The 23,361-nt window shown below is 48.7% G+C and overlaps 1 protein-coding gene and 1 long non-coding RNA gene across 4 annotated transcripts in view; one reads left to right on the plus strand and one right to left on the minus strand.

Moving 5' to 3' along the window:
- LOC128086017 (uncharacterized) overlaps positions 1-23,361 on the minus strand; it is a 382,551-nt gene that overhangs the window by 19,451 nt on the left and 339,739 nt on the right. The window lies entirely within an intron of this gene.
- The window catches only part of CLIC5 (chloride intracellular channel 5), a 61,536-nt gene that overhangs the window by 5,205 nt on the left and 32,970 nt on the right, over positions 1-23,361 (plus strand). The window contains exon 1 of one of the 2 annotated variants that reach the window (XM_052693106.1): positions 8,167-8,462. The exons of the other annotated variant lie outside the window; for it this stretch is intronic. Coding sequence (XP_052549066.1) covers positions 8,400-8,462 — 63 coding nt within the window. The 5' untranslated portion in view covers positions 8,167-8,399. Of the gene's footprint in view, positions 1-8,166; positions 8,463-23,361 lie in introns of those variants that run through there. 2 annotated transcript variants of the gene reach the window in all.

Genomic DNA, 23,361 nt, shown 5'->3' on the forward strand with positions numbered 1-23,361 from the left:
TTAATGATTCTATCAGATAGAAAATTGCTTCAGTGCCGATCTCAACTGCTTACTGTCCCTGTTGTTTCCATGTTGAGGCAGAAGATGAAGATGTACTGAGGGACGTGCTTTGCTGGGAAACATTGGTGATGGGTGGATGGTTGGACTGGATGATCTTGGAGGTGTTTCCAACCTTGGTGATTTTGTGATTCTGTGATTGTCCTTTGGGCACAGAAGGCAGGTGCTAGCCCTGGGGCACAGCACAGCTTCCTAGGGAAGCTGCCCACTCTTAGGTTTAATGGTGTTGGAGACATACCAGGCATACCACAGAGTCAGAACGTGTTTTTCCTTGTCCCTCACAAGTGGGTGTGCTGGTGTTGGGTTGGTGGTTGGACTGGATCGTCTCAGTGGCATTCTCTAAGTTAATCATTTGATGATGTGAGATTTCTAGATCAGCCACTAAGTGGCAGACAAACATGGCCCTGGGGTCACGAGGAGAAGGAGCAGGGAGAGCTGAGAGCGGCCTGCGGTGCCTGCAGGGCTGTATGAGAGAAGGGCAGACTCTCATCGGGGTCCGCGTGCCGGGACGAGGGCGAAGGGTTGGGAGCCAAGGAGGGCAGATTTCGGTGGATGTGAGGAAGGAGCCGCTGGCGGTGAGGCGGTGAGGCGCTGCACAGGGTGCCCAGAGGTGCTGCTGCCCCATCCTGCACGCAGCCAAGGCCAGGGGACGGGGCTCTGAGCACTGAGGAGCTGCGGTGTGCTGTGCGCTGCAGGCCTGCACTGATGGCCTCCGGGGTCCCTTCCTGCTCAAACTATTCTGCGCCTTATGATCAAAGCAGCATAACCCCACCAATAGTTTCTTAAAGCCTGAAGTCACTTCGATGTCCTATTTCTGGAAAAAAGCACTAAGCTAATCCATTAGAGGCCTGTGCTGAGGAGGCACTCGCCTTTCTCCAGCGTGGCCGCATGGTTTGTTAGCAGTCAGCAAGCAGCAGTTCCTGGTTATGCTGTGCATAGCTGCAAAATGACATAACAAAGAGCACCTCAGATGAAAAGAAACAACAAAAAAACCACACCGAGACTGTTTCATTTCTGTGCCATGCTGCAGGGCTGCATACCTCACTGGGCTGAACGAGGCACGCCGAATTCTTGCTGTTTGCACCAAGGGTGGGCAAGGTTCGTCTCTGCTGGGTCAGGCTCCTGTAACTCAGGTGCCTGGCGTGCGACTCCCTGCAAAAGTTCAGGGCAGCAAATTCACAGCCATTGGGCTCCTCCCTGAGAGATTGCAGAGAATGAAGTTTGGACCAAGAGGAGTTCCTTGGAGGCACTGGGTGCTGATTGGCCCCCGGGCTCTGCAGCTGATAACAGCTAAAAATAGTCGGATATAAAAGCAGAGGCAGCACCGGGCTGCTGTGGCCGGGGAGGAGACGCTGCTCCTGAGTGCCAAGGAGCTCTTTCTGCTGCTTAATTCCCCTTAACAATTAACTTGTCAAAGAAGGACATCGGGAGGCGTGACTCAAGGGGAAAGGAACCACGTTCTGGTTTTAAAAATAACAAATCACGTCCAAGGGCAGGTTGTCCTGCAGGTGGCCATTGGTGTGTCTTTGGAAGCGTGCCTGAAGGATGCCCGTGTGATTTGTGTGTGAGGATGTACACATATGCATCAAGAGCATAGTCTGGCTGTGGGATTCTGAGTGCTCTGAGAAACAAACATCCTTATGGGGCTCTCCTACAGCATCCAGGACTCTGCTCTTAGTCCTGCTGCTGGCTCTGGGGTGGTGTGCCTGCACTTCCCTTTCTGGCTTTGGCTGCCTTCTGTTCCAAGCTGCAGGCACTGGGACAGGAACACTTCTCTCAGCACTGAATGCTTTGCGAGGTAAACCTGTGAGTGACCAAAGCACCCTGCAAAAAGAAGAAAAACTCCCCTAACTTCTGGCAGAAGTTGCATGGAACTGAAAGCAGTGTCATCAGGGAGAGCATTAGTGAGCCCTAAAAATAGGTGGCAGTATCAGCCCTATCAGCAACCACTCCCTCACGCATTCATTTTGGTTGCTGTGAGTCCTCCGCTTTGATTTGGAGCAGCTTTGTACTATGGAATTTGGCTGGGTGGATTCCTGTTTAGTGTAATTATAGGTTTTGTTTTATTTTTTCTGGCACATAATAGCTTTGTCATATCCTGCAGCACTGGCAGATGACCTGGCTGACTTGCCTTCAGCTCTGATTTGATACACTTAATTATCTGAAAAGGTCACTTAAAAGTGCTTGGCCACTTTCCCTTTCATAAGAACATTCAATTAGCATTTAATTTATTTTTTAATTGAGCGATACTCATAGCAAACAGGATAATTGCAGAGGATGCTCGTTTGGTAATTGCACAGATTAAAGATTTTCTGTGGTGGTCAGGAGAGCCAGCAGGAGCCGTGCTGCTGGCAGCTCCCATCCCATCCCTCTTTGCAGCACACCTGGCTTCATTTCCTGAACTCTTTGCCTTTCTAAGCACAACGGGGCTGTGTTAGTGTGAATCCAAGGGAGAACCTGAGAGCCTCTTACTGATGCCATCCTCTCCAGGGAGCTTGGGCTTTCTCACATCATGAACATTTTGTCCAGCATCAAGCTCTCACTTGCAGTTTGGCCAAGGATGGATTGAAATTGCTAACAATAACTAAAGGGCTCCATATCCCATTAAGACTTTTCTATCTAATGTAGATCTCTCAGGAGCCGCTGTCCCTGAAGGTGTGCAGTAAAAGGGTAGATGTGGCACTTAGGGACACGGTTAGTGGGCACAGCAGGGATGGGTTGGGGTGGGACTTGGTGATCTTAGAGGATTAGATAAGATTTTCCAATCTTATCTTTCTGTGATTCTGTGATAGTTGTCACTGAGGCCACAGCAGTGAAGGCAGCTCTGGGCTTTGGCCATTCAGTCACCTATGGGGTGGCTTCCAGTTATTGCAGCAATATCCAGGGACCCTCAGAGGGTGGTGAGGAACCAGAACCAGAACAGGTTGCCCAAGGAGGCTGTGGATGCCCCATCCCTGCAGACATTCAAGACCAGGCTGGATGTGGCTCTGGGCAGCCTGGGCTGCTGGTTGGCGACCTGCACACAGCAGAGATGTGGCCTCAGAAGCCCTGTGCATGGTGGCAGTTATCACCAGGGAATGTGAACAACCTGTAAGCACAGCTGCAGAAGAGGGGTTCATGTCTGTGCCCAGCTGACCACACTGCTTCCATTTATGTCACCTTAAGCAAAAATGAAAATGAGATCTAACCAAGGCAACATCAGGTACTTCAAGACATTGAACCCTTGCACTGAAGGAAACGAAAACCAAACCACCCTTCTTTTAATAATGGCTCCAGGTAAGTGAGCTTGGTCACTGGCAAACTTGATGGAAACTTTAGCCCAGAAGTACCAAAAGGTGAAATGAAAAATGAATGAGGGCAATTTCCTGAGGAGGACGAGAGGGTTGCAGACTGTGCTGCAAGGCTCAAGGTCAGCGTATGGCTCTGCCTCTGCTTACATTTGCTGCTACAGAGCTGTGAAGCTGCCCATACTGTTCACTGGGATGGCTTTAGCACGGAGCCAACAGCCACAGGCCCTGCTCTTTGGCCTGATGGTGCACAAAGGGAGCACATTGGGTTTGGCTGGTGCAGCTGAATGCCTCTAACAGCAGTTTTCCAAACACGGGAGCTGCTCTGAGTCATGGACAATCTCAAAGCAAGGTGCAGAGGCCTCGCCTTGCAGGAGTAATGTGCATCGACACAGAAGGCAATTTTTGCTCTCAGCCAAATTGTTCACTAAACATCAGAGCGAGGCACAAACATCTCCAGCAGCAATTGTGCCATCTTTGAGACTTGTTTACCAGGAGGAGCAGAAACCCAGCCTGAGATCTGTGGCATTTTGAACCTTTTCTCTGCACGAATAATGCACTAATTGGGATTGGAGCAGTGCTGTGTGCCAATCTTTCGCTTTGGGGGATTTCATCCTGGCTGCATGGATCTGCTTCACATTATAGTTAATTTAGATGTAATTTCTGACAAGAAGCACACCAAGAAGTGAGCAGAAAGAACCTAAGTGCTTATTTACCATATACACATTTGAACACTTGGAAATGAAGGCAGAGATATGTGCTGTTTGCTCCGCTGCAGCTGTAAGTAAAATCACGTAGTTTTCATTCAGCGACATCAGTGAGCAGTGGGTACATGGCTTACCTGGTGCTGTTTCTCTCCACAGCAGTAATATTAAGAGGATTCATTTTGAAAAACAGGGGCCAAGGATGTCTCCATTCCTTTCATCTGCTGTGTTACACAAAGCCCACAGTTGTGGGCAATCTGTGATGCTCTCCACTGCATCCCCCGCAGTGCCACTTGCAGAGGTCTCCCAGTCCCATTCAGAAGAATCTCCTGGTTTGCATTGAAACAGTGATTCAGGGGCTGATAGAAAATGCAGAGACCTCTGTGCCCTTGAAGCCTTTTTACTGAATGCAGCGTTAGGAGATGGTTTTGTACATTTTAAGAGCTCCTTCCCTACGAGTGGTTCGCAGCGGCTGCCTGAATGCAAGTGCTGAGATAATTATCCTTAATGAAATCCCTCCTCACACTGAACAGCAGTGAGTTTTTCTCTCGAAACTGTTAACATTTATTGGTGTTTCAGAGAGGTTTGATACTGAATCCATGTGAAAATGCAATTATAAAGAAAAATGACATGGTGCTCCTGGCCTAGAACTTGCTCTGCAAAGCAAAGTGGTGAAGCATCTGCCTTTCTGGTGAACAGTGCAGTTCATCCAGCAGCCATTGGAGCTGCACTCATGCATCTTCATCATCTGGTAAAAGGAGAGCTGCTGCAGCCTGTGGCTACAGAGGGTTTTAGTGCCTGGGGGGTGGATGCATGGTCAGAGATCTGATCATTGACTTTTAAGGGGGCTGCCAAGTTTTTCTGTCCATGATTTTGCCCACTTCTTGGGACACTCAGGCTGCACAGCTGTTGTATCGCTACCTTCTGTTCCATGTTGGATATCAGGAGCAATTTGTTCTCAGAAGGAGCAATGGGGCAATGGCACAGCTGCACAGAGAGTGCTGGGAGCACCATCCCCATAGGGATCCCAGGACCTTAGAGATGTGGCACTGGGGGATGTGGGCAGTGGGGTGGGCTGGAGTTGGGCTTGGGGATCTCAGAGGTCACTTCCAACCAGAATGTCTCTATGATTCTATGTCCTTGTGCATGGCACGACGTAGAAGAGGGAACAAAATCACCACCCTCCTCATTCTGCCAAACCAACAAGTGTTGAGGCGTTGTGCATCCCTGGGCTGGGGGAAATGTCTGCTCAGCCAGCTCTGGCTTGAGGCTAAGAAGTGCTTCATACATCCTCCATGTTTTCATACATCCATACATGTCTTGGGCAGCAAGGAGAACACACACTGACCCCAAATATCTGAGACAAATCCTTCTGGATGTCTCTGAAGGTCAAGCAAGAGCTTGACAGCTATATATAATTCAAAAGAAAATCAAAATTATTCCATTAATCCCTTTTAGTTTTGGCTTCGAAGTCGCTCCCATTTGTTAAACGAGTGCTGCCAAAGATAGCCACACACAATGGACGCAGTTGCAAGTGACCATAATTCAGAACTGATCCACCCATACCTCTTGGTGAGAGCTCCGTGATAGAGTTACAGGGATGCTTGGCCTCTGCATCACCCCCTGGGGACAAATCTTTGCTGGAAGTGAGGCTGGATCAGGGCAGTGAAAGCTGATAGCGCATCGGGGCACCTACAATAGAGGTCTTACGTGGGGAGGTGACGGCTCCTTTTCTGAAGCTGTCCTCATTTATTCATGCCGTGATGTGCTCATATTTATATCGCTCATAAGCCTCAAACTATAATGACCTGGCCTATGGAGAGCTCAGAATTCATACATCATGTTCTTGTGGGTAACTCAAAGCCTGCACTGCCTCTGACTTGCAAGAAAGCGATAGGCCAAGCGGAGCGGCTCATTCTTTGCAGTAAAATGAGAGTGTACGAATTATTTATCAGTGTCTTAGCCTCAATTTGATGGAAGAAAGAGCTGATTTCGTAGCACAGAACAGAGCCGTGCAGACAGTGATAACCATTCTAGTCAAAAAGGTTGCACCCAGATGTAAGTGATAAGTCCATCTTAGATGGCAGCAAAACAGAAAATGCGTGAATGGATTCCCAAGGTGTTACACGTGTATATATTTCCTCTTACTCTGCTTCCTGGTGTGTTTACTTTAGATCAAGAATTCAGAATCTGTGTCAAGAACACAGCATTTGTACAAAGAAGGGCTCCAGCTTTTTGAGGTGAGCCAGGTTGTTCTGGGATGTCACCTTCTTATTGAATGTCCCCATCCCTGCACATAGCCAAGGCCAGGGGACGGGGCTCTGAGCTCTGACAGCAATGTGGTGTCCCTGTGCACTGCAGGGCTGGCTCCAGTGGCCTTCCTGCTCAAACACACACACATACAGAATGCCTTGGGTTGAAAGGGACCTCAAGGATCACGAAGCTCCAACCCCCCTGTGCCATGCAGGGCCACCAACCTCCACGTTTCACAGCAGCCCAGGCTGCCCAGGGCCCCATCCAACCTGGCCTTGAACACCTCCAGGGATGGAGCATCCTTTGCTCAGCAAAGCTCCTTCTTGTGCAGACCACAGGAGGGACTTAGGGGTATGTTTTAGAGATGCAGTGACTGTGCTTACAGCATTGGCTGCTGTTCAGAGCTGCAATCCATAATGATAGTGCAGTGATTCTTCTTGCTGCATGTAAGTGTGCTCAGCCCATGTCCTGGGAAGTTTGCCTGTGGGCATAAGAATAATTACACCATAAATGTTTGGTAATTAATGTACGTAGTCCAAGAATTACATGTAAGCATCTGAAATCAAAGGGCTAATAACACTTAATTCTCTTACAGTTAACCTTCCAGTTATTTGAATGAGAGCTAATTAGATCTACAAACCATAAGCACACTTTTACACTAATTACCCTGTTGATTGTGCTGTAATTACAGTTGCAGCAGCATAACGAGACTGCCTGGTTAATCATTCGTGTGCCGCAGGGACGCACAGCTGGAACCCCCATTGCCGTCACCTGCAGTGCTGCAGAGGTGCTGGGTGGCACCGGGGGTCACGGGGCAGTGAGGGCTGAGCATGGAGCTCACAGCTGGGGGCACTTTGAGCAACCACAGCCTGCTAGTCTTGGCAGAACGTTCCTAAAAGCTTTCTAGGTGTCAGGCAAGGAAGGTGAGCCTGCTGCGTGCTGTATTCCATAAGAGTGGGTTTTCCTGTGCTGCATTTGTTCCAAAGCAGAGCGGGGACAGGGCGAGGAGCTGTGACCCAAGGGACACTGTGAGGGTGTGACAGCAGTGAGCAGGAGGTGTCACTCAGCCCTGCTGTGCCCTTTTGCTTGTGTCACCCCACAGTGTCAGCTCCCGCTCTGGGTGCCTGTGTCATTTGTGTCACCACAGTGCCCTCTGAGTCACACCAGGTGATGGGCAGCGTGTCAGTCAGAAGCTGAAACTTAAAGAAGCATAGAATTCTAGAATCCTACAATGTCCTGGGTTGCAAAGGCCCACAACTCATTTCAACCCCCTGCTGTGTGCAGAGTCACCAACCAGCAGCCCAGGCTGCCCAGGGCCACATCCAGCCTGGCCTTGAATGCCTTCAGGGATGGGGCATCTACAAAAGAAGTTTCCTCCCATTTGTGCCACCACCCTGCTGTCCCCACACTGTGCCCGAGGGCCGAACCAAGGCATGGGGCACCCTCACGCTGTTCCCCCCGCAGCTCTTTGTGCCCCTGCATAACCCCATTCCCACTCCCCACTCAGCTCTCCCAGAAGCAGCAGCACCGGGCTGCTCTTCCCACATGCGGTTATCAGCCGGGCTCCTCCATGTCTCTATACCTCTATGGATAGGGCTTGCTGCATGCACACAGTGCTGCCCCTCCGCACCGGGACAGTCAGCAATAACAACAATAGCAATACTGAGGTTTTGAACGGCGAAAGCCAAAACACCCATCAGAAAAAGAAGGGACAAAACCCCACCCCAGCTTCCCGCACCCTCCGAACCCGCTCCCATCGCGCTGCGGGGCGAGGCGTGGAGCCGGGCCGGAGGTACCACGGCCTGTCTCCTCCCCGAGCCCAAACCCCACCCTCCGCTTCACGCTGGGACTATTTCGGGCTGCGAGCCGCTCTCAGACAGATGCGCTCACGCGGCCGCACTTGTTGCGCTCAGCGGCCGCCGCCCCGCAGCCCCGCGGCAGCGCTCCGCTCCGCTCCTCCGTTCGCTCCTCCATCGCTCACCTGCCGGCTCTCCCGCTGCGCTGTTTTCGAGTCCCGCTCCCCACAGAAGATGTTTTAGAAGGGAAACCCCCCCGGAGCGCGGCTGTCCCCGTCGGGAGTTCGGCCCCGCGGTGAGAGATGTCAGAGCCCTCCGCTGCCAACGGGGACGGGAAGGAGCCCGACATCGAGCTCTTCGTGAAGGTGAGCTGCGGGCGGGCGGCGGGGCTCCAACGGCCCGTCCAACTTCCATTCCCGACCTCTTATCTCCCTCAAACACGCGTCGCTTTCTTCTTCGTGGTGTTCCAATTAGGTCATGTTGCCGAGGGAGAGGCAGAGCTCCTTGATTTTGTTGTCGCTTCTCTCCTCGGGAGCGTGCCCTGTTATTCTTAGCCCGGCGGGGTTCTCACGGCCAGCCTGACGTGCTGCTCCATTTATGGGAACGGAGCGCGGAGCGGAGCGACCCAGTGAGGGCTGCGGGCACCCGGGCTCCCAGCACACAGGGCTGAGCTCAGCGGGCACTGCTCTGCTCAGTGCCTGCAGCACTTACTTCCTCCCCTCGGAGGAAAAAAAAAAAACAAAAAAAAAAAAACGGGTAATAAATCAGTTTTTGCCCTCGGTTCTCAAAGCCCATTCTGATTATTTATATGGGTAACTGGGAGCAGAACCCGATTCAGTGCAAACATAGACAAGTGGGTGTGCCTGGGATGTGACAGGACCACAGAATAGTTCAGTTTGTGTACATCTGTTGCTCTTGGGTTATACTTGAAGGGAGTGTATAAGCAGGAGGGGGAATGACTGTTCACAAGGGTGGATGGCAGTGGGACAAGGGGGAATGGTCTTAAACTGAGACAGGGGAGGTTTGGGTTGGATCTGAGCAGGAAGTTTTTCATGCAGAGGTGAGGCACTGGCACAGGTTGCCCAAGGAGGCTGTGGATGCCCCATCCCTGCAGGCATTCAAGGCCAGGCTGGATGTGGCTCTGGGCAGCCTGGGCTGCTGGTTGGCGACCTGCACACAGCAGGGGTTGGGGCTGGAGGAGCGCTGTGGGCCTTTGCAACCCAGGCCATTGCATGAAGAACGTCCCACTACAATCAGTGGTGTATGCAACGTTATGAATAGTGAACTTCATGCAAACTGTGAGTGAAGAGTTTGGATTTTTGGGTGCTCAAAAGGTATTCCAAAGCCTCTGTTAGAGCTGAGATATGCCTGTGTCAAACCAGGTGCTGGCTGTGCATCCCTTCTTTGATGGGGCTGTGATTAGCAGGTGGGAGTTGTGTGGAGCCCTTTGCAAACAGCACAGGCTGATTGGGAAAGCAAATTCCAGCTCCTCCCTTCTGTCAAGCTAAGGGTACTTAATTGCTTTGCACTCCTGATGGATGGCTTGGGTGATGAGTTGAAGTGTCAGCTGCATACCACACATGTATGCATGGCCATTTCATGCATCCTCCAGAATGTGCCAGCTCAGGTGCAGCCTTTCTGACCTGGGCAGAACAGAAGTGGTTTTTTTTTTCTTTAGCAAACAGGGATTTGACAGGAATTCCTGGTTCATAATTGCGTGGAGCTTCATGTATTAAAAAGGCCCTGTGTGGTTCCATCCGCCCTGATACCTTTCCTCTCCAAGCTGTTCCTCCTGAAGTGAGCTTTGTGTGCTCACTGATAGCTTGCTGAGGTTCTTTGGCTGGCATCACAGGGTCATCTAGGTTGGACAAGATTGCTAAGATCCCCAAGTCCACCCCCATCCACCCCTGCATGCCCACTGTGTCCCTGTGCTGTTAAGGTCCAGGCCATGTCCCAGTGCTATGGGTGAAGCTCTGGGTCCATGCAGTTGTCACTGCAGCCAACTGAGCCATCACCTGAGGATTTATGAGCACAGAGAGAACATTTCCAGTAATGGGACTTCCTGCATAATGCATGCTGGGGAATGCATTGAGACTCACGTAAAGCCCACACTTTGCTGAGCTGCAGCAGAAGAATTAATTGGTGTCTTTTTGGAGGCTTTCCATTTAGATTGAAAAATGGCAGTTCTGGACATTTTGGAAAGGTGCCATTAATTTAATTAAAAGTCTAAAAAGCCGAATAGCAAAGCGTGTGAGCAGAGCCTTACAGCATACAGCTCAGAAGCTGAAAAAGAAGTAAGGATTGTTGGAACGAGCGGAGCTGAAGGTTATGGACTCATAGAATCACAGAACGTCCCGAGAAGGAAGGGACCCAATGGGCTCTCTGTGCCCAGCCCCATGCAGCACCCCCAGCCCTATGTGAGAGCAGCATCCCAGTGCTCCCATGGCCAGGAGCACAGAGGCTGGGGAGGTGTGAGGCAGTGCGTACGGCCAGGAGAAAAGTGGGTCTTATAAATCAGAGCAGGGCTGTTTTTCAGAGCCTCTCACAAAAGCAGTTTGTGTCTCAGGTTAAAGAGGAAAGAAAAAAGAAGAGGTGTTACACAATTGCTCTATTTCCTTTTTATCATGCAGCAAACAGGAGCTGTGTGTACAGAGGCTGGGAGCAGAGCAGGGCGGTGCAGTGAGGCTGTGTGTTGCAGGATCCAGCTGCAGTCTCACCTCACTGCTTGCATCCCTGTTTGTCCTCCTGTGCTTCTGTAGCCTAAACTGCATGAGATGCTTTGCTGTTTCTGCTTGACTGAGAGTGAAACCCCCAAAGCTGGGCTGGGATAAAGCGGGGTGGGGGTGGCAGCTGGCTGGGATGTGTGGCAAAGAGGGATGCTGGCTCTGCTAAGGCTGGCTGCTGCCCCGGTGTGCTGCAGAGCAATGTGCCCAGTGCAAGTGACACCCTATGGAAGGTGTGCTCTGCTTCTTTTGGCAGTCCCACACCTGTACACTGGGGTGTAATGGTGCTCTTTGGAAAGAATCACAGAATCCCAACATGGCCTGGGTTGCAAAGGCCCACAGCGCTCCTCCAGCTCCAACCCCTGCTGTGTGCAGGTCGCCAACCAGCAGCCCAGGCTGCCCAGAGCCACATCCAGCCTGGCCTTGAATGCCTGCAGGGATGGGGCATCCACAGCCTCCCTCCTTGGAAAGATGTGCACTGAGACAGAACATTACACCACACAGGGGAAGAGCAGAGAACTCTTCTGGTTTCTCTTTATTCGCTCTGGTTTTGGATGTATGTTCCTTGCATTTCAAGTATTAGAGTACTGATAAATTTCTGGGAAGTTAATTTGGTGGCAGAGATGTTGTATACATGGAAAACAAAGGATAGAACCAGGCCTCAAAAGTACAGCTGTCTGTTTGCATTGCTTAGGATGAGTGCAGTCTAGAGAGCAAACAAGCCACACAAACGGTCCAAAGTGCATTCTGCTAAATAAATCTTCCTGCTTTAGAAATGCTCTGCAGCATGACACATAATGACCCGTATTTCTGATGGTCAGAAGGTGGTAGTGCTCTCACAGCGGTCGGTCCTTGCTATGGGGTTGCAGTCCATATCCCAGAGAGGTTCATCAGTGCTGCTTTGCAACAGTTTTTGCTCGAGAGCTGCAGGGCTTCTCTTCGCAGAGCTGCAGGCACGGCCCAAACCCATGCACAGAACATAGGGAGGTTCAGAGCAAGGAGGCTTCTCAAGACCTTGAACCTGGAGTCAACCTTTGGCTCTGCTAAGCGAGGCCATCCCTCCATAAAGCACGCCCAGGACTCGGCCTGTCCCACGCACTGGGAGCAGAGGGCAGTGGCTCCAGGAGCTGTGCTTGAGGCTGCCTGTGGGATGCAGGGAAACACTCCCAGCCTGGCTCAGCGATGGACTGAGGCTGTGTTTGTAAAGAGTCATTCCTCGCTAGAGGGTTGTTATAAAGATAAGAGGTTGGTCCTTGGTTGGACTTTGGATCCTTTTGGGGTCTCTTCCAACTTGGGATGTTCTGGGATCCCGTGGTTATTTTTTTAATGATCTCTGCCACGGATTGATTGCAAAGGAACCCAGGTTAGGATTTTGGTGAATGGCTGTGATGTATCTTTAAAAGCAGGCACAGATAAAGAGGTGACTCCCAATACAGCCATTCCCCACTATTGAGGGTTTTGTGTTTTTTGAGGTTAGAGATTCATTGTGATAAAAGAACTGATTTTAGTTTCAAATTTTGGGGTTTATAAAGCTCATGCTGGTCTTCCTAACTGGGAGGGAGAGAGAAGTTGTCAGGACCCTTTTAACCATTGGGACAGTGCAGGGTCTGTGGTTTATGCGGCCATTGAGATGCGTTCTGGAAATCACAAGCAGGTCTGCAAGGCACAAAGTTCATTTCTATTTGTTAAAAACTGCGAGTATTTTATTGGCTGTTATGAAGTCACCTTTGGCTCCCATACAAATTTGCTACTACATTTAGCAAAACTCTCTAGGTAAGGAGGAAGTAATAGAGAAAAGCAAACAAGGAGTAATAGTGGTACTGGAACACTGGCTCAGCCCACCTGGTGCTCCACGATGAACAGCAGTGTATTTTTGGTTACTTTGGTCAAGTGACTTGCCAAGCCTTTTTTCTTCCAAGAGAGAAGCAGACCCCTGCAGAACAGATAGGCACCGTGCTTGTGCTCCTCTCCAGCTCTCATCTATCGCCCCGCAGGCTGATATGAACACATCTGTGCTGTTAAGGATCACGCAGTTATTCCTTCTGAGCTGCTTGAGCAGGTGCTGGGCACCACAGTTCACATCCCTTCCAAAGTTCAGGGACATCTCTGCAGTACAAGAAAGATGCAGAGCTCTTGGGGGGGGTCCAGAGGAGGCACTGAGATGATCAGAGGGCTGGAGCAGCTCTGCTGTGAGGAAAGGCTGAGGGAAGTGGGCTTGTTTAGCTTGGAGAAGAGAAGGATCCGGGGAGACTTCACTGTGGCCTTCCAGTGCTTGAAGGGAGCATATAAACAGGAGGGGAATGACTGTTCACAAGGGTGGGTGGTGATGGGACAAGGGGAATGGTTTTAAAGTGAGACAGGGCAGGTTTGGGTTGGATCTGAAGAGGAAGTTTTTCCCCCAGAGGGTGGTGAGGCACTGGCACAGGTTGCCCAAGGAGGCTGTGGATGCCCCATCCCTGCAGGCATTCAAGGCCAGGCTGGATGTGGCTCTGGGCAGCCTGGGCTGCTGGTTGGCGACCTGCACACAGCAGGGGTTGGAGCTGGAGGAGCGCTGTGGGCCTTTGCAACCCAGGCCATGCTGTGGTTCTGTGATCTCCCCCTTCCTCACGTGCTGGCCTTGTGCATTGTTATCAAGGTAACAGAACCAGGCCAGGTTCACTACTGGTGCAGACATCAGCACCATATGTAGTGGGGGGAAATTTTTTTAAAAAATATTGATTGCATTTCTTTTATGAGCTTCATGCAAGAAATTGCAAGGATTTCAATGTAGTTTTTGCTCAGTTCCTATTTTGCTCTCTTCTTTTCAAATCAGGATTAACCCCATTGAAGACTGTGGTGTTTGCACATGTACAAAATGGGCACAGGAGAGTCAGGCTGCCTAAATTTGAATTGTACTATTGAAGCAAGCAAGCTAATAGCAACCCACTGTAGACACAGTGAAGTGGACCAAGGCTTGCTTCTCTGGTCTTTTCATTCAGCATTTTCCATAAAATAATAAAAAGAACTGAGTTAAGGGAAAAAAAAAACCATCCACTATGGCAAGGTCTAATTTTGCTTTAACCTGTTATTACTGAAAAAGCATTATTCAGTTAATTAAGGAGCTGCTTCAAGAATGTTTTAACAGTACAAGTGGGTTATTTTTCCTTGTGTGGAAGAAAAACAATACCCTAAAGAAGCTCTTGCCTGAGTTACACAAGCAGAGCCTGTATGTCTGCCTGTCTGCTTTCTCTCTGAGCGCCTGCAGGTTTTGTCTTGTGCCAAGACAAGAGTCTCATTGGTGGGAATGCAGGGGCAGCCAGCGAGCGGTGCAGGAGGTCAATATGTGAAAGGACTTGGCAGGAGCACAGTAGCTCTCCCTGCCACCTTGGGCTGCTGTGTCTTTGGAGAAACCTCACCCTGAGGATTTCTGAGATTTCGGGTGAGCTCTGCCTCCCAGCTCCTCCATTCCGTCCGCTTTTTTGATCTGCGCCGTCAAATCAGGTAATAGAGGGTTTTAATTCCTCCACAAGGAGCTGGTGATGTTCCACATTGTTATAACTGCTGCTCAGAAGGAGCTGTGGTATCTGTGTGCTCCGTGCTTAGCAGCAGGCAGCTCACTGCCCATCCCTGGCATCCCATCGCACTCCGTGTGTCACGGCCCCGTGATGCTCCTGTAAGAGTGCCCAGGAAACTTCTATGGGCAGCACATGGCTCTGCTGCTGCTCTGAACGCGTGGCAAATGTCACAGGGATCGGCTGACACAGCATCCCAAAAATACACAGGGATCTTTTCCAGGAAGGCCGGTAGGAAATGCGGCTGTGCTTAAATGTGAGCACCGACTCACCTGGCTGTGTCAAACAGGCTTTGGAAGGAGGCTGTGTAAAGGTCGTTTGGAGTAATGATGTCAGCATTTGGGCAACTGTATTGCTTACTGCTTCTATGCCACCTAATTCTTCATTATCTGGAAGGTAGCAGTAAATTAATCCCAGCTGTGATTGATGTTATTTCCAGTACAGGCTTCTCCAAGGCCATAGGAAGAACCTGTTGGCATAAGGAGGGTCCTGATTTTGTGTACTGAAGAGTCCATCTGTGTTCCTTGAAACAGGAAATCAGAGTGGGTGCCTGAAGCACCAGACTGAAAATAGCTTCAAGGGCTTTGTTTGGCACAACAGAATTTATCACTGATAATGTCCAAAAGAGATTTTCATTCCCTTTCCTTCCTTGCCTCTTGCTCCACCCATTTGTTTGTACTTCTGTGTTTGCAGTAAGACTCATCTAGGTGTTACAACTGTGCTGTTTACATACATCTGGAGCTGGGAGTGAAGATTTCTTTTTTTTCTTTTCTTTTTTCTTTCTTTTTTCTTGTGTAGATCTGATGAATTTAATCAGCATCACATACTTCTAGCATGATTTTAGTATCATAGGTTGGCTTATGTTGGAAAGGACCTTAAAACCCATCCAGTTCCAACCCCTTCCTCAGGCACCTTCACGGATGGGGCATCCTCAGCTTTGTGCAGCAGTGCCAGGGCCTCACAGTGAAGCATTTCCTGCTAAGATCTGACCTAAATCTTTCTTCTTTTAATTAAGAACCATTCTCCCTTGTCCTGTCACAAACTACCCTTGGAAAAAGTCTCTCTGTGACTTCTCCCTTAGTGCTGGCCACATTATTTCTGATACAAGCCAGGAGGCCATTGGCCTTCTTGGCCCCCTGGGTGCTCTGCTGGCTGATGCTCAGCAGCTGTTGCCCTGCACCTCAGGGCCTTTTTCTGCTGGGCAGATTTCCAGCCACTCAGCCCCCAAACTTTTGCACTGTGTTGAGTTGTTGTGACTCGAGTGAAGCATCTGGCACTTATCCTTGTTGAATGCCATGCAACTGGCAGCAGCCTATTGATCTGGCCTATCCCTCTGCAGAGCTTTCCTACCCTCGAGTAGATAAATGGTCTTGTCTGGCTTGGGATCACCTGCAAACTTACTCAGAATGCAGTCAATCTCCCATTTGATAACCTAAATCTTTTTCAGAGTCTATGAGTTGACTCCACTGTGCATATTGCTATTTAATGGCAATGTTCTTTGGCTGATGCAGCTCTTCTTTGACATAGGATTCCTCTTTTGTTTAACTTCCCTGGTGCACTATGGAAATTGTGTGGCTACACCGTCATAAGACAAGGTGTGCTCAGAAACGAAACTGAGGCACAGAGAACCCAAAGCTAAGAGGGAGTTCTGCATGGAGCTGCTGCAGAGTTTTGCCATGTTGCTATTTTTGACTTTCCATGCAGTGAACAGATCCCTGTTTCTGCTCTTTATCTTAATACAGAGCAACAGCAGCAGTTCCCACCAGGTTGAAACTCTGATTTTTATTTCTATTTTGATCCCATTCTAGTTGAAATCTGAAAAGATCCTGCCACACACACTCTGCAACTTGACCTTGTCATACCCCTAGCCTACCACCCAGACTCCTGGTTACCCTTTTGCTCTTCTGCCTCCTTAGTGACCATGGCAAGCTTGCCAGGCTGTGCTGGGCTTACTTCCTCCTCTACATCATGCTGAATGTAATCCTCAAGCAGATGTGCAGACACTGGGGAGCAAGGAGTGTTCTTCACCCCTATCCCCAGAAGGGCATTCTGACTGCCATTTAGAGTAGAAATGTAGGATGGGTCTCTGCTGAACAGCTGTCTCCCAGTGAAGTACTGAAAATCTTGATTTCTTGGCCATAAAAGAAATCTGACCAAGCAGAACTGGACGTTTGACTGCTTTTGGGAACAGGCAGAGCTGAGCCAGAGCTCCTTTCCCATCCTCTTCTTCCAGTCTTCTCTTTTTCCTTCTCAAGGTTTGCATCTCCTGCAATGACTTTTTTCCAGCTGTTTTGTCTGCCTGTTCTCAGGGCACTCAGACTCGTCAGTTCAGATGAATCAGCGTCTCAGTTGTCACGATTTCATGTTGGTCCTTTGGGACTCCTGTTTCTTCTACCAGACAACTGAGTACATCTGGAGTTCAGGTTCTTCTCCAGCTGTCTGCCATGTACTTAATTGCCACGAGGTGGAAATAGCTCCTTTGTATGTATTTCTGGCCACCACGAGTAAAGCTCAGGTAAAGCACTAATTGAAACACGTTGCAGGAGAGTTGTGTTGTGATGGCTAACTTGCACCCGTGGGACAGCAGGGCTTGAACCTATCCCTGCTGTAGCTACTTTGGTAAAAATAGTGTCACATAAGGATGAAGTTGCCTAGATAGTGATCATTTGCTCTTCTAAATACGCAGCCTGATAGTCCCTGATATGGGGCAGATGACAGAAGACCATGGCATTGACTTGTGCTTACTTGATGCAAAATGTAGCAAGAATGGTCAAAGCTTAATATTCAAGACTGATTGGATTCTCTTTTACTTCAAATTCTGTAAAATTTGAACTTCATACGTATAAAACTTGCAGAGATTATATATGGGAATAGTCATAATAACATTACATTGTTCTTATTGATTCTCTTACTTATGTTGATTTCTTTGAGACTAAGAAAAATATCGTGGCTCGATTCTCCATTCCCCAATATTTTGCAAGTCATACCTGCTCGTGATGCTGCTGGGAAGCAAAAGGAAGTCTGCCTGATTTAAGTATTGCTTTAGTTTCCCTTTCTGTTAACAGTGAAGGTGCCAAAATCCATGTAGCATTTTCTAACTTGTGCTGCTTGTAAAGAGAAAGAGAATGGGAAAGAGAAGAATAATTTTAACATTTACAAAGTAGTGAAGATTGCTGTTTTTTAAGATGGTCTTTCTCATTCATGTTAAACAGCAGAAGTCATTTGACTGCATTATTAAATGTATCTGTACTGGGCTTTTAAATATAGGGCTAACAAGTGCTATTAACGATTAGTTAAGGTCAGCTATAATGGAACTTCATTTCATTTCTAATGGGATTTCTAGTGGAATTGGAAATGAGTTAAATAATAACTGTAAAAGTCACTAACCACTGGAATGAGCCAATGAAGACTTTCTTCTTCTGATTCAGATCAAGACTGGACATACTTGAGAGAAATGTGCAGATAGAGTTGATACAGGAATAAAAGTGCCATAAAATCTGCAATCCAGGTAGGATCAAAGAATCATAGAATCCCAGCATGGCCTGGGTTCAAAGGCCCACAGCGCTCATCAGTCCCAACCCCTGCTGTGTGCAGGTCGCCAACCAGCAGCCCAGGCTGCCCAGAGCCACATCCAGCCTGGCCTTGAATGCCTGCAGGAGTGATATATTGGTACAGCAGAGTAGGGATTGATTCAAGCACAGAAGAGAGCTTTCTTCTTCTGTGTGATTGAAATGTGGCACAAATTTGATCAAAGCTACTCTGATAGAAACAATGTTCAGAGGCCACTTGCATGTCTTAAAATATCTCTTGGTGTCAAGGGTGCAGTAATGGCATGGGATCAGTTCAGGCCTGGTTGAGGGTTTGCTTATTTGTTGGTATGCAGGTGGCAGCCATAGGGAAGGCCTTCAAAGATGGGGTGGCTGATGCAGGTGTGCTGGGGCTCCAGGCTTCTGTGCCAGGAGGGATCCCGCCCTGTGGCTGAGGCAGAGCTAAAACCTTTTCTCTTTATGTAAAGACTGCAAAAGCTGCTGGGGCTTTATGCTTCTGTGATCCTCACAAAACACTGAATCAGTTCTCAGGTCGGACAGGTGTCTCTCCCTGTGCTAAGTGTCAAATCTCTCCACCTCATAATCACCCTGAACATCACCAGGCACCATGTACAGCTGTTGTCATTTTGGGTGCTGGTGCACATCTGTACCTGTGTATTGTTCAAAACAAGCGGTCCCCTGATGGCTCACTGCTATTGTTGCTGTTGTTTTTCTAGACTGTGATTCGATTTGTGTGGGTCAACAGACACGTTGTGTTCCTGCTTTCCTTTTGCTTCTAGCTGCTGAATGGGCAGCTTACTTCAAACAGATACAAATGCATATCATGGGAGGAAACGACTTTCTTTCAGTGCCCGGTGTTTTGTGATGAGCCAATGTTGCTGTTGTTTGCTCCATTTGTTTTACTGGTAGTGTTTTTTTAAAGCTGCCTGGATGAAGAGGGGTTGAACCGTGGAATGTTCTTGCAGGCTGTAGGGACTGTCATAATGGCAGTTGCAGTTGTTCTGTTCCCACTTCTATCAGTTTTTCAGGACAGGAGGACAGGACCCAGATCTCCAGCTCGCTCTGTGCAAAGCCTTGTTTCAGACTTCCTCCAGCTCTTGCCTCCTTTTCACTTTCTTCTCTGACCACTGACTCACAGTGCAATATCAAACAAATGGCATTTTGCCTTAATTTACTGAGCTGTCCTTCCTTGAGCTGAGGAACCCTAGATTTGGATTTTTGGTTTTGTTTTGCTTTTAATGCCAGTTAATTTCTATCCCCAGTTTAGCTGTGATCCAGTTTTAGATCTGGGTCTTGCATGAGGTTCAAAACCACTTGCCCCTTTTCAAGGGTTGGACTCAGTGATCCTTATGGGTCAGTATCCCAACGTGGGATGGATGTTCTGTGATTCCATGATAAGACGGAGCCCAGAGCCCTTCCTGAACATGCATGAATGTGAGCTTTTGGGTTTAGTTCATCTCTAGCTATGCTTTTCTCCAAACACTTCATAGAATCACAGAATCCCAGCGCGGCCTGGGTTGCAAAGGCCCACAGCGCTCCTCCAGTCCCAACCCCTGCTATGTGCAGGTCGCCAACCAGCAGCCCAGGCTGCCCAGAGCCACATCCAGCCTGGCCTTGAATGCCTGCAGGGATGGGGCATCCACAGCCTCCTTGGGCAACCTGTGCCAGTGCCTCACCACCCTCTGCATGAAAAACTTCCTCCTCAGATCCAACCCAAACCTCCCCTGTCTCACTTTAAAACCATCCCCCTTGTCCCATCACCATCCACCCTTGTGAACAGTCATTCCCCTCCTGTTTATCCGTTCCCTTCAAGAATTGGAAGACCATAATGAGAAGTGGTTTCTCACTGTTCACTCCATACAGAAGGCAGCTGAGCATGGCTGCAGGAGGACTTGTTCTGGAGTTGGAATTGCCTACTTGTCCACCTGGGACTGATGAAACCAGCATCTCTGTGGCATGCATCTCTGGAAGACCTCCTGTCCTCCGAGGCGAGCAGGGCCTGTACCTGAAGGTTGCTGTGTTTATCTCAAAAGAGATGATGCTGCAAGAATAATAATAGTAATAAAAAAGTGCTGATTGCACACAGCTACCAGGTCCAGACTGTGTGATCATGGGAAGGACACAGAGCGGGGGATGTAACCTTGGGATGGTGATTTTCTTTTCCAGTGGAAGGAACTGCCTCTTGTCCCTGTCCTTGGCCAACATCCCCAGTCCTGTCATGTGCTCCTGTCAGCATCTTCCTGCAGCTTGCAAGGGCAGGAGTCTTTTTTTCCTATTTAGCCTCTGGGCATCTTTCACACTTTGCTCCAGGGATTTATGGGAACATTTAAAGAAACGAACCATACCCAGGATGTTTGAGAGTGGATACAATTAGTAGCAATCATGTTGTGCCCTGTTGTCAGAAAGAGCCTTTTGTGCTGATGTTTGGTTATGCAGTGCAAGTGGAAATGTGTAGAATTTATCTGGGTTTATAATTTTTCGCATTCAGAAAGACATCTTTTTCAGAGAGCTTTGGAAGCAATTCTCCTGGCAAATGCTGGTTTCTCAATTATCTCAACTCGGATGTTCCAGTGAACTTTTCATGTTAGATGCTTGGTGCTCAAATGGCATTCTGCAAATCACAATGAAATGCAAACTGCTGGATCAGCGAGCTCAGGATAAAACAAAAAGCTGCTGCAGAAACTCCTGAGATGGAGCAGGGTAAGATTCAGTCCATCTGTAGAGGTGGTTGGGATTGGTTGGGATCACTGGATGCACTGAGACGAGATCGAAGGAGGAGAGACCAGAGAGGAGAAGCTGCCAGGAAAACTGCAGTGGCATCAGTAGGGGAGATTTTGTACAAAGGGAAGAAAGGAAAGAATGACGTAAGGTTTTAATTAATAGCATTAAATTAAATTTAATTAGCTAATTTTCTTTTTTAATACTGGATATAGGATAAAAAGAAATTAGAGGGAGTTCAGTTTGAGTGTCAAGTCAAAGTGTGTTTTGAGAAGAAATTGTCCTGCATGATGACGAGATCCTAACCCTGCTCACTGCTCCAGCAGCATTTCCCTACTTGCAGCATCCATCAGGCATTTGCTTCACAATTCCATACAGTATTTGCAAATAACTCTTCTCATCATGCATGCACTTATTCAAGTTTCCCCAGTAGTTTTGGAAAGCGTCACTGTTATTTTCTTGAGTGTTTGATCTTGAAAACACAAATTGTTTTGCTTTTAGATGAGTAACAAGGTGCATTTGTTGGTTGTTGAGGTGTGTGCCTTCCTTAAGCTCTCGTTTTCCTTGCAAGTATTTACATTTACAAATACAGAACTTGCTCTCTGTCTCTGGTTTAATGAAATATTCAGGCTGCATCGCGTTCCCCTCCTTTGCAGATGGCTCTCAGAAAAGCTGCCTGTGGAATCACACCATCTTGGTGGGCAAACTTGACTGTGTGTAAGAGGTCAGATGAGCAGATATGGTGGTTTTGGTGTGCAAGAAAATATTCAAGGTGAAGAGATGTCCCCTGCGTAGGAAACCACGTTACGATCCTGTGCTCAGGGACCTGATTTAGCAGAGGGCTGTTAGAGTTAGGGTGGGATGGCTGGGTTGTGGTTGGACTGGATGATCTTTAAGGTCTTTTCCAACCCAAGCTATTCTATGATTCCATGATTTCTCTGCTAATAGCTAGGAACCAGAATTTCTGTTTTTATCTATTGCATTTGTACCCTCACAGCAGTAAGGTTTGGTCCAGGTTCTGCTGGCTATCAGTTGGATCTCAGAAGGAGCAGTGGGGCAGTGGCACAGCTGCACACGGAGTGCTGGGGGCTCCATTCCCATAGAGGTCCAAGGACCTTGGAGATGTGATACTGGGAGATGTGGGCAGCAGGCAGGTGGGGTGGGCTGGGAATGGGCTTGGGGATCTCAGGGGTCCTTTCCATCCTGAATGACTCCATGATTCCATGGATATCATAACTGAACCGGTAAATATTTTATTGAAGTTACTGGGGCTTCCATTGGGAATTCATGCTGAGATGCAAGCATGAAACCAAATTCTAGCTGGTGTCTGCTGGTGATGCTCTCCTCCTTTGCTGTGCAACTTGAGCTGCTTTCTGGAAAGCGATGAGCATGGCTCACATCTGGGATGAGGCTGCCTCAGATTGCAGCACCACAGCTCTGGAGATGCCGAAGGAGAAAGAGCAACATCCTGCAAACTGCAGAAGAGCTCTGCAGAGCTCCTGGTGGCTCTTGCATCCCATTCAGATCAATGGAAGCCACGAGTGAGCATAGTTATGTGGTAAATAAGATACAAACTGAGACCATCGAGGGCAGGTCACGGCCACTGACTGCTTTGGTGGTGAGTGCCCTCCTCAGAGGCAGCCCTCCATTCAGCCATGTGTTTGCAGGGCTGCGAGTGCCTCTCTCTTCTAACAGTGCACAGAAAGTCCTGGAATTTCAATAAATAATTCAGGCCCGGATCTGATTTCAGGTTCAGCATTAACTTTCAGCACCTGGCTGCTGTTATTATTTGTTAGTCTGATACGCTGCTTACAGGCATGGAAATTTGGCTGCAATTCACCAGCATTTGCAGAATATCCTCTACGGCCAGATTACCATCCTGGGCTCAGAGATTTTTAACAGACATTCAAATGCCAGATCTGCAGAGATTGAATTCTTACAAGAACAGCAGCATGCAGGGCTCTGTCCTGGGAATGGAGGTCTCAGCACAGAGCTTCCTGCAAAGCGATGACTCCTCTATTGGCAGCTGCCCTCTACCAGAAGCACCGGTAATTGCACCATAATTTGCACTGCCTGTGCCACCTTTTGACTCTCATTTTATTTTCTACATTTTCCCCGAGGGAATACTTTTTTTTTTTTTTTACATGTCTGTTCAGCTCTGAGGATGTAGAATCATCAGAAGCAATCATGGTTGGTGGCCTGCAGGTACCCCAAAGGATTCACTCCCAGTTCCTTTGTCCAGAGCCCATAAAGTCACTTCTGGTTTTGACCACTTATTAGAAAGAAAATGGTGAATCAAAATTACAATTCTGCTCTCACTGGTGGATCTTTAGTGGGAACAGCTTGTATGTCAGGGCCATGATTCAGCGGAGGGCTGTTAGAGTTAGGGTGGTATGGTTAGGTTGTGGTTGGACGTGATGATCTGTAAGGGCTTTTCCAACCTGAGCAGCTCCACAAATAGTGGCTATGATGCGAGCAGAATTAGAGTAAGTCTGTTGTATTCCATTCACCCATCGCTGAAAGGCCGAAATCAGAATGTTTTATAGACGCAGGGCTCCAGAATGTGGGATGAGCAGACGGATGTGATGAGTGCATCTCCCTGCAGCGCCGGCACGCACCACGAGAGGGGACCTCGCTACCGCTCTATGCCCGTCGCTCCTGACAGACCTCTCAGAGCCTGTGCTCTGCTTCAGCCACCAGACGTTAGCCACAAGCAGAGGGAAA

This window comes from Tympanuchus pallidicinctus, unplaced genomic scaffold (genome assembly GCF_026119805.1).
Source record: "Tympanuchus pallidicinctus isolate F22 unplaced genomic scaffold, pur_lepc_1.0 scaffold1, whole genome shotgun sequence".
NCBI lineage: Eukaryota > Metazoa > Chordata > Aves > Galliformes > Phasianidae > Tympanuchus > Tympanuchus pallidicinctus.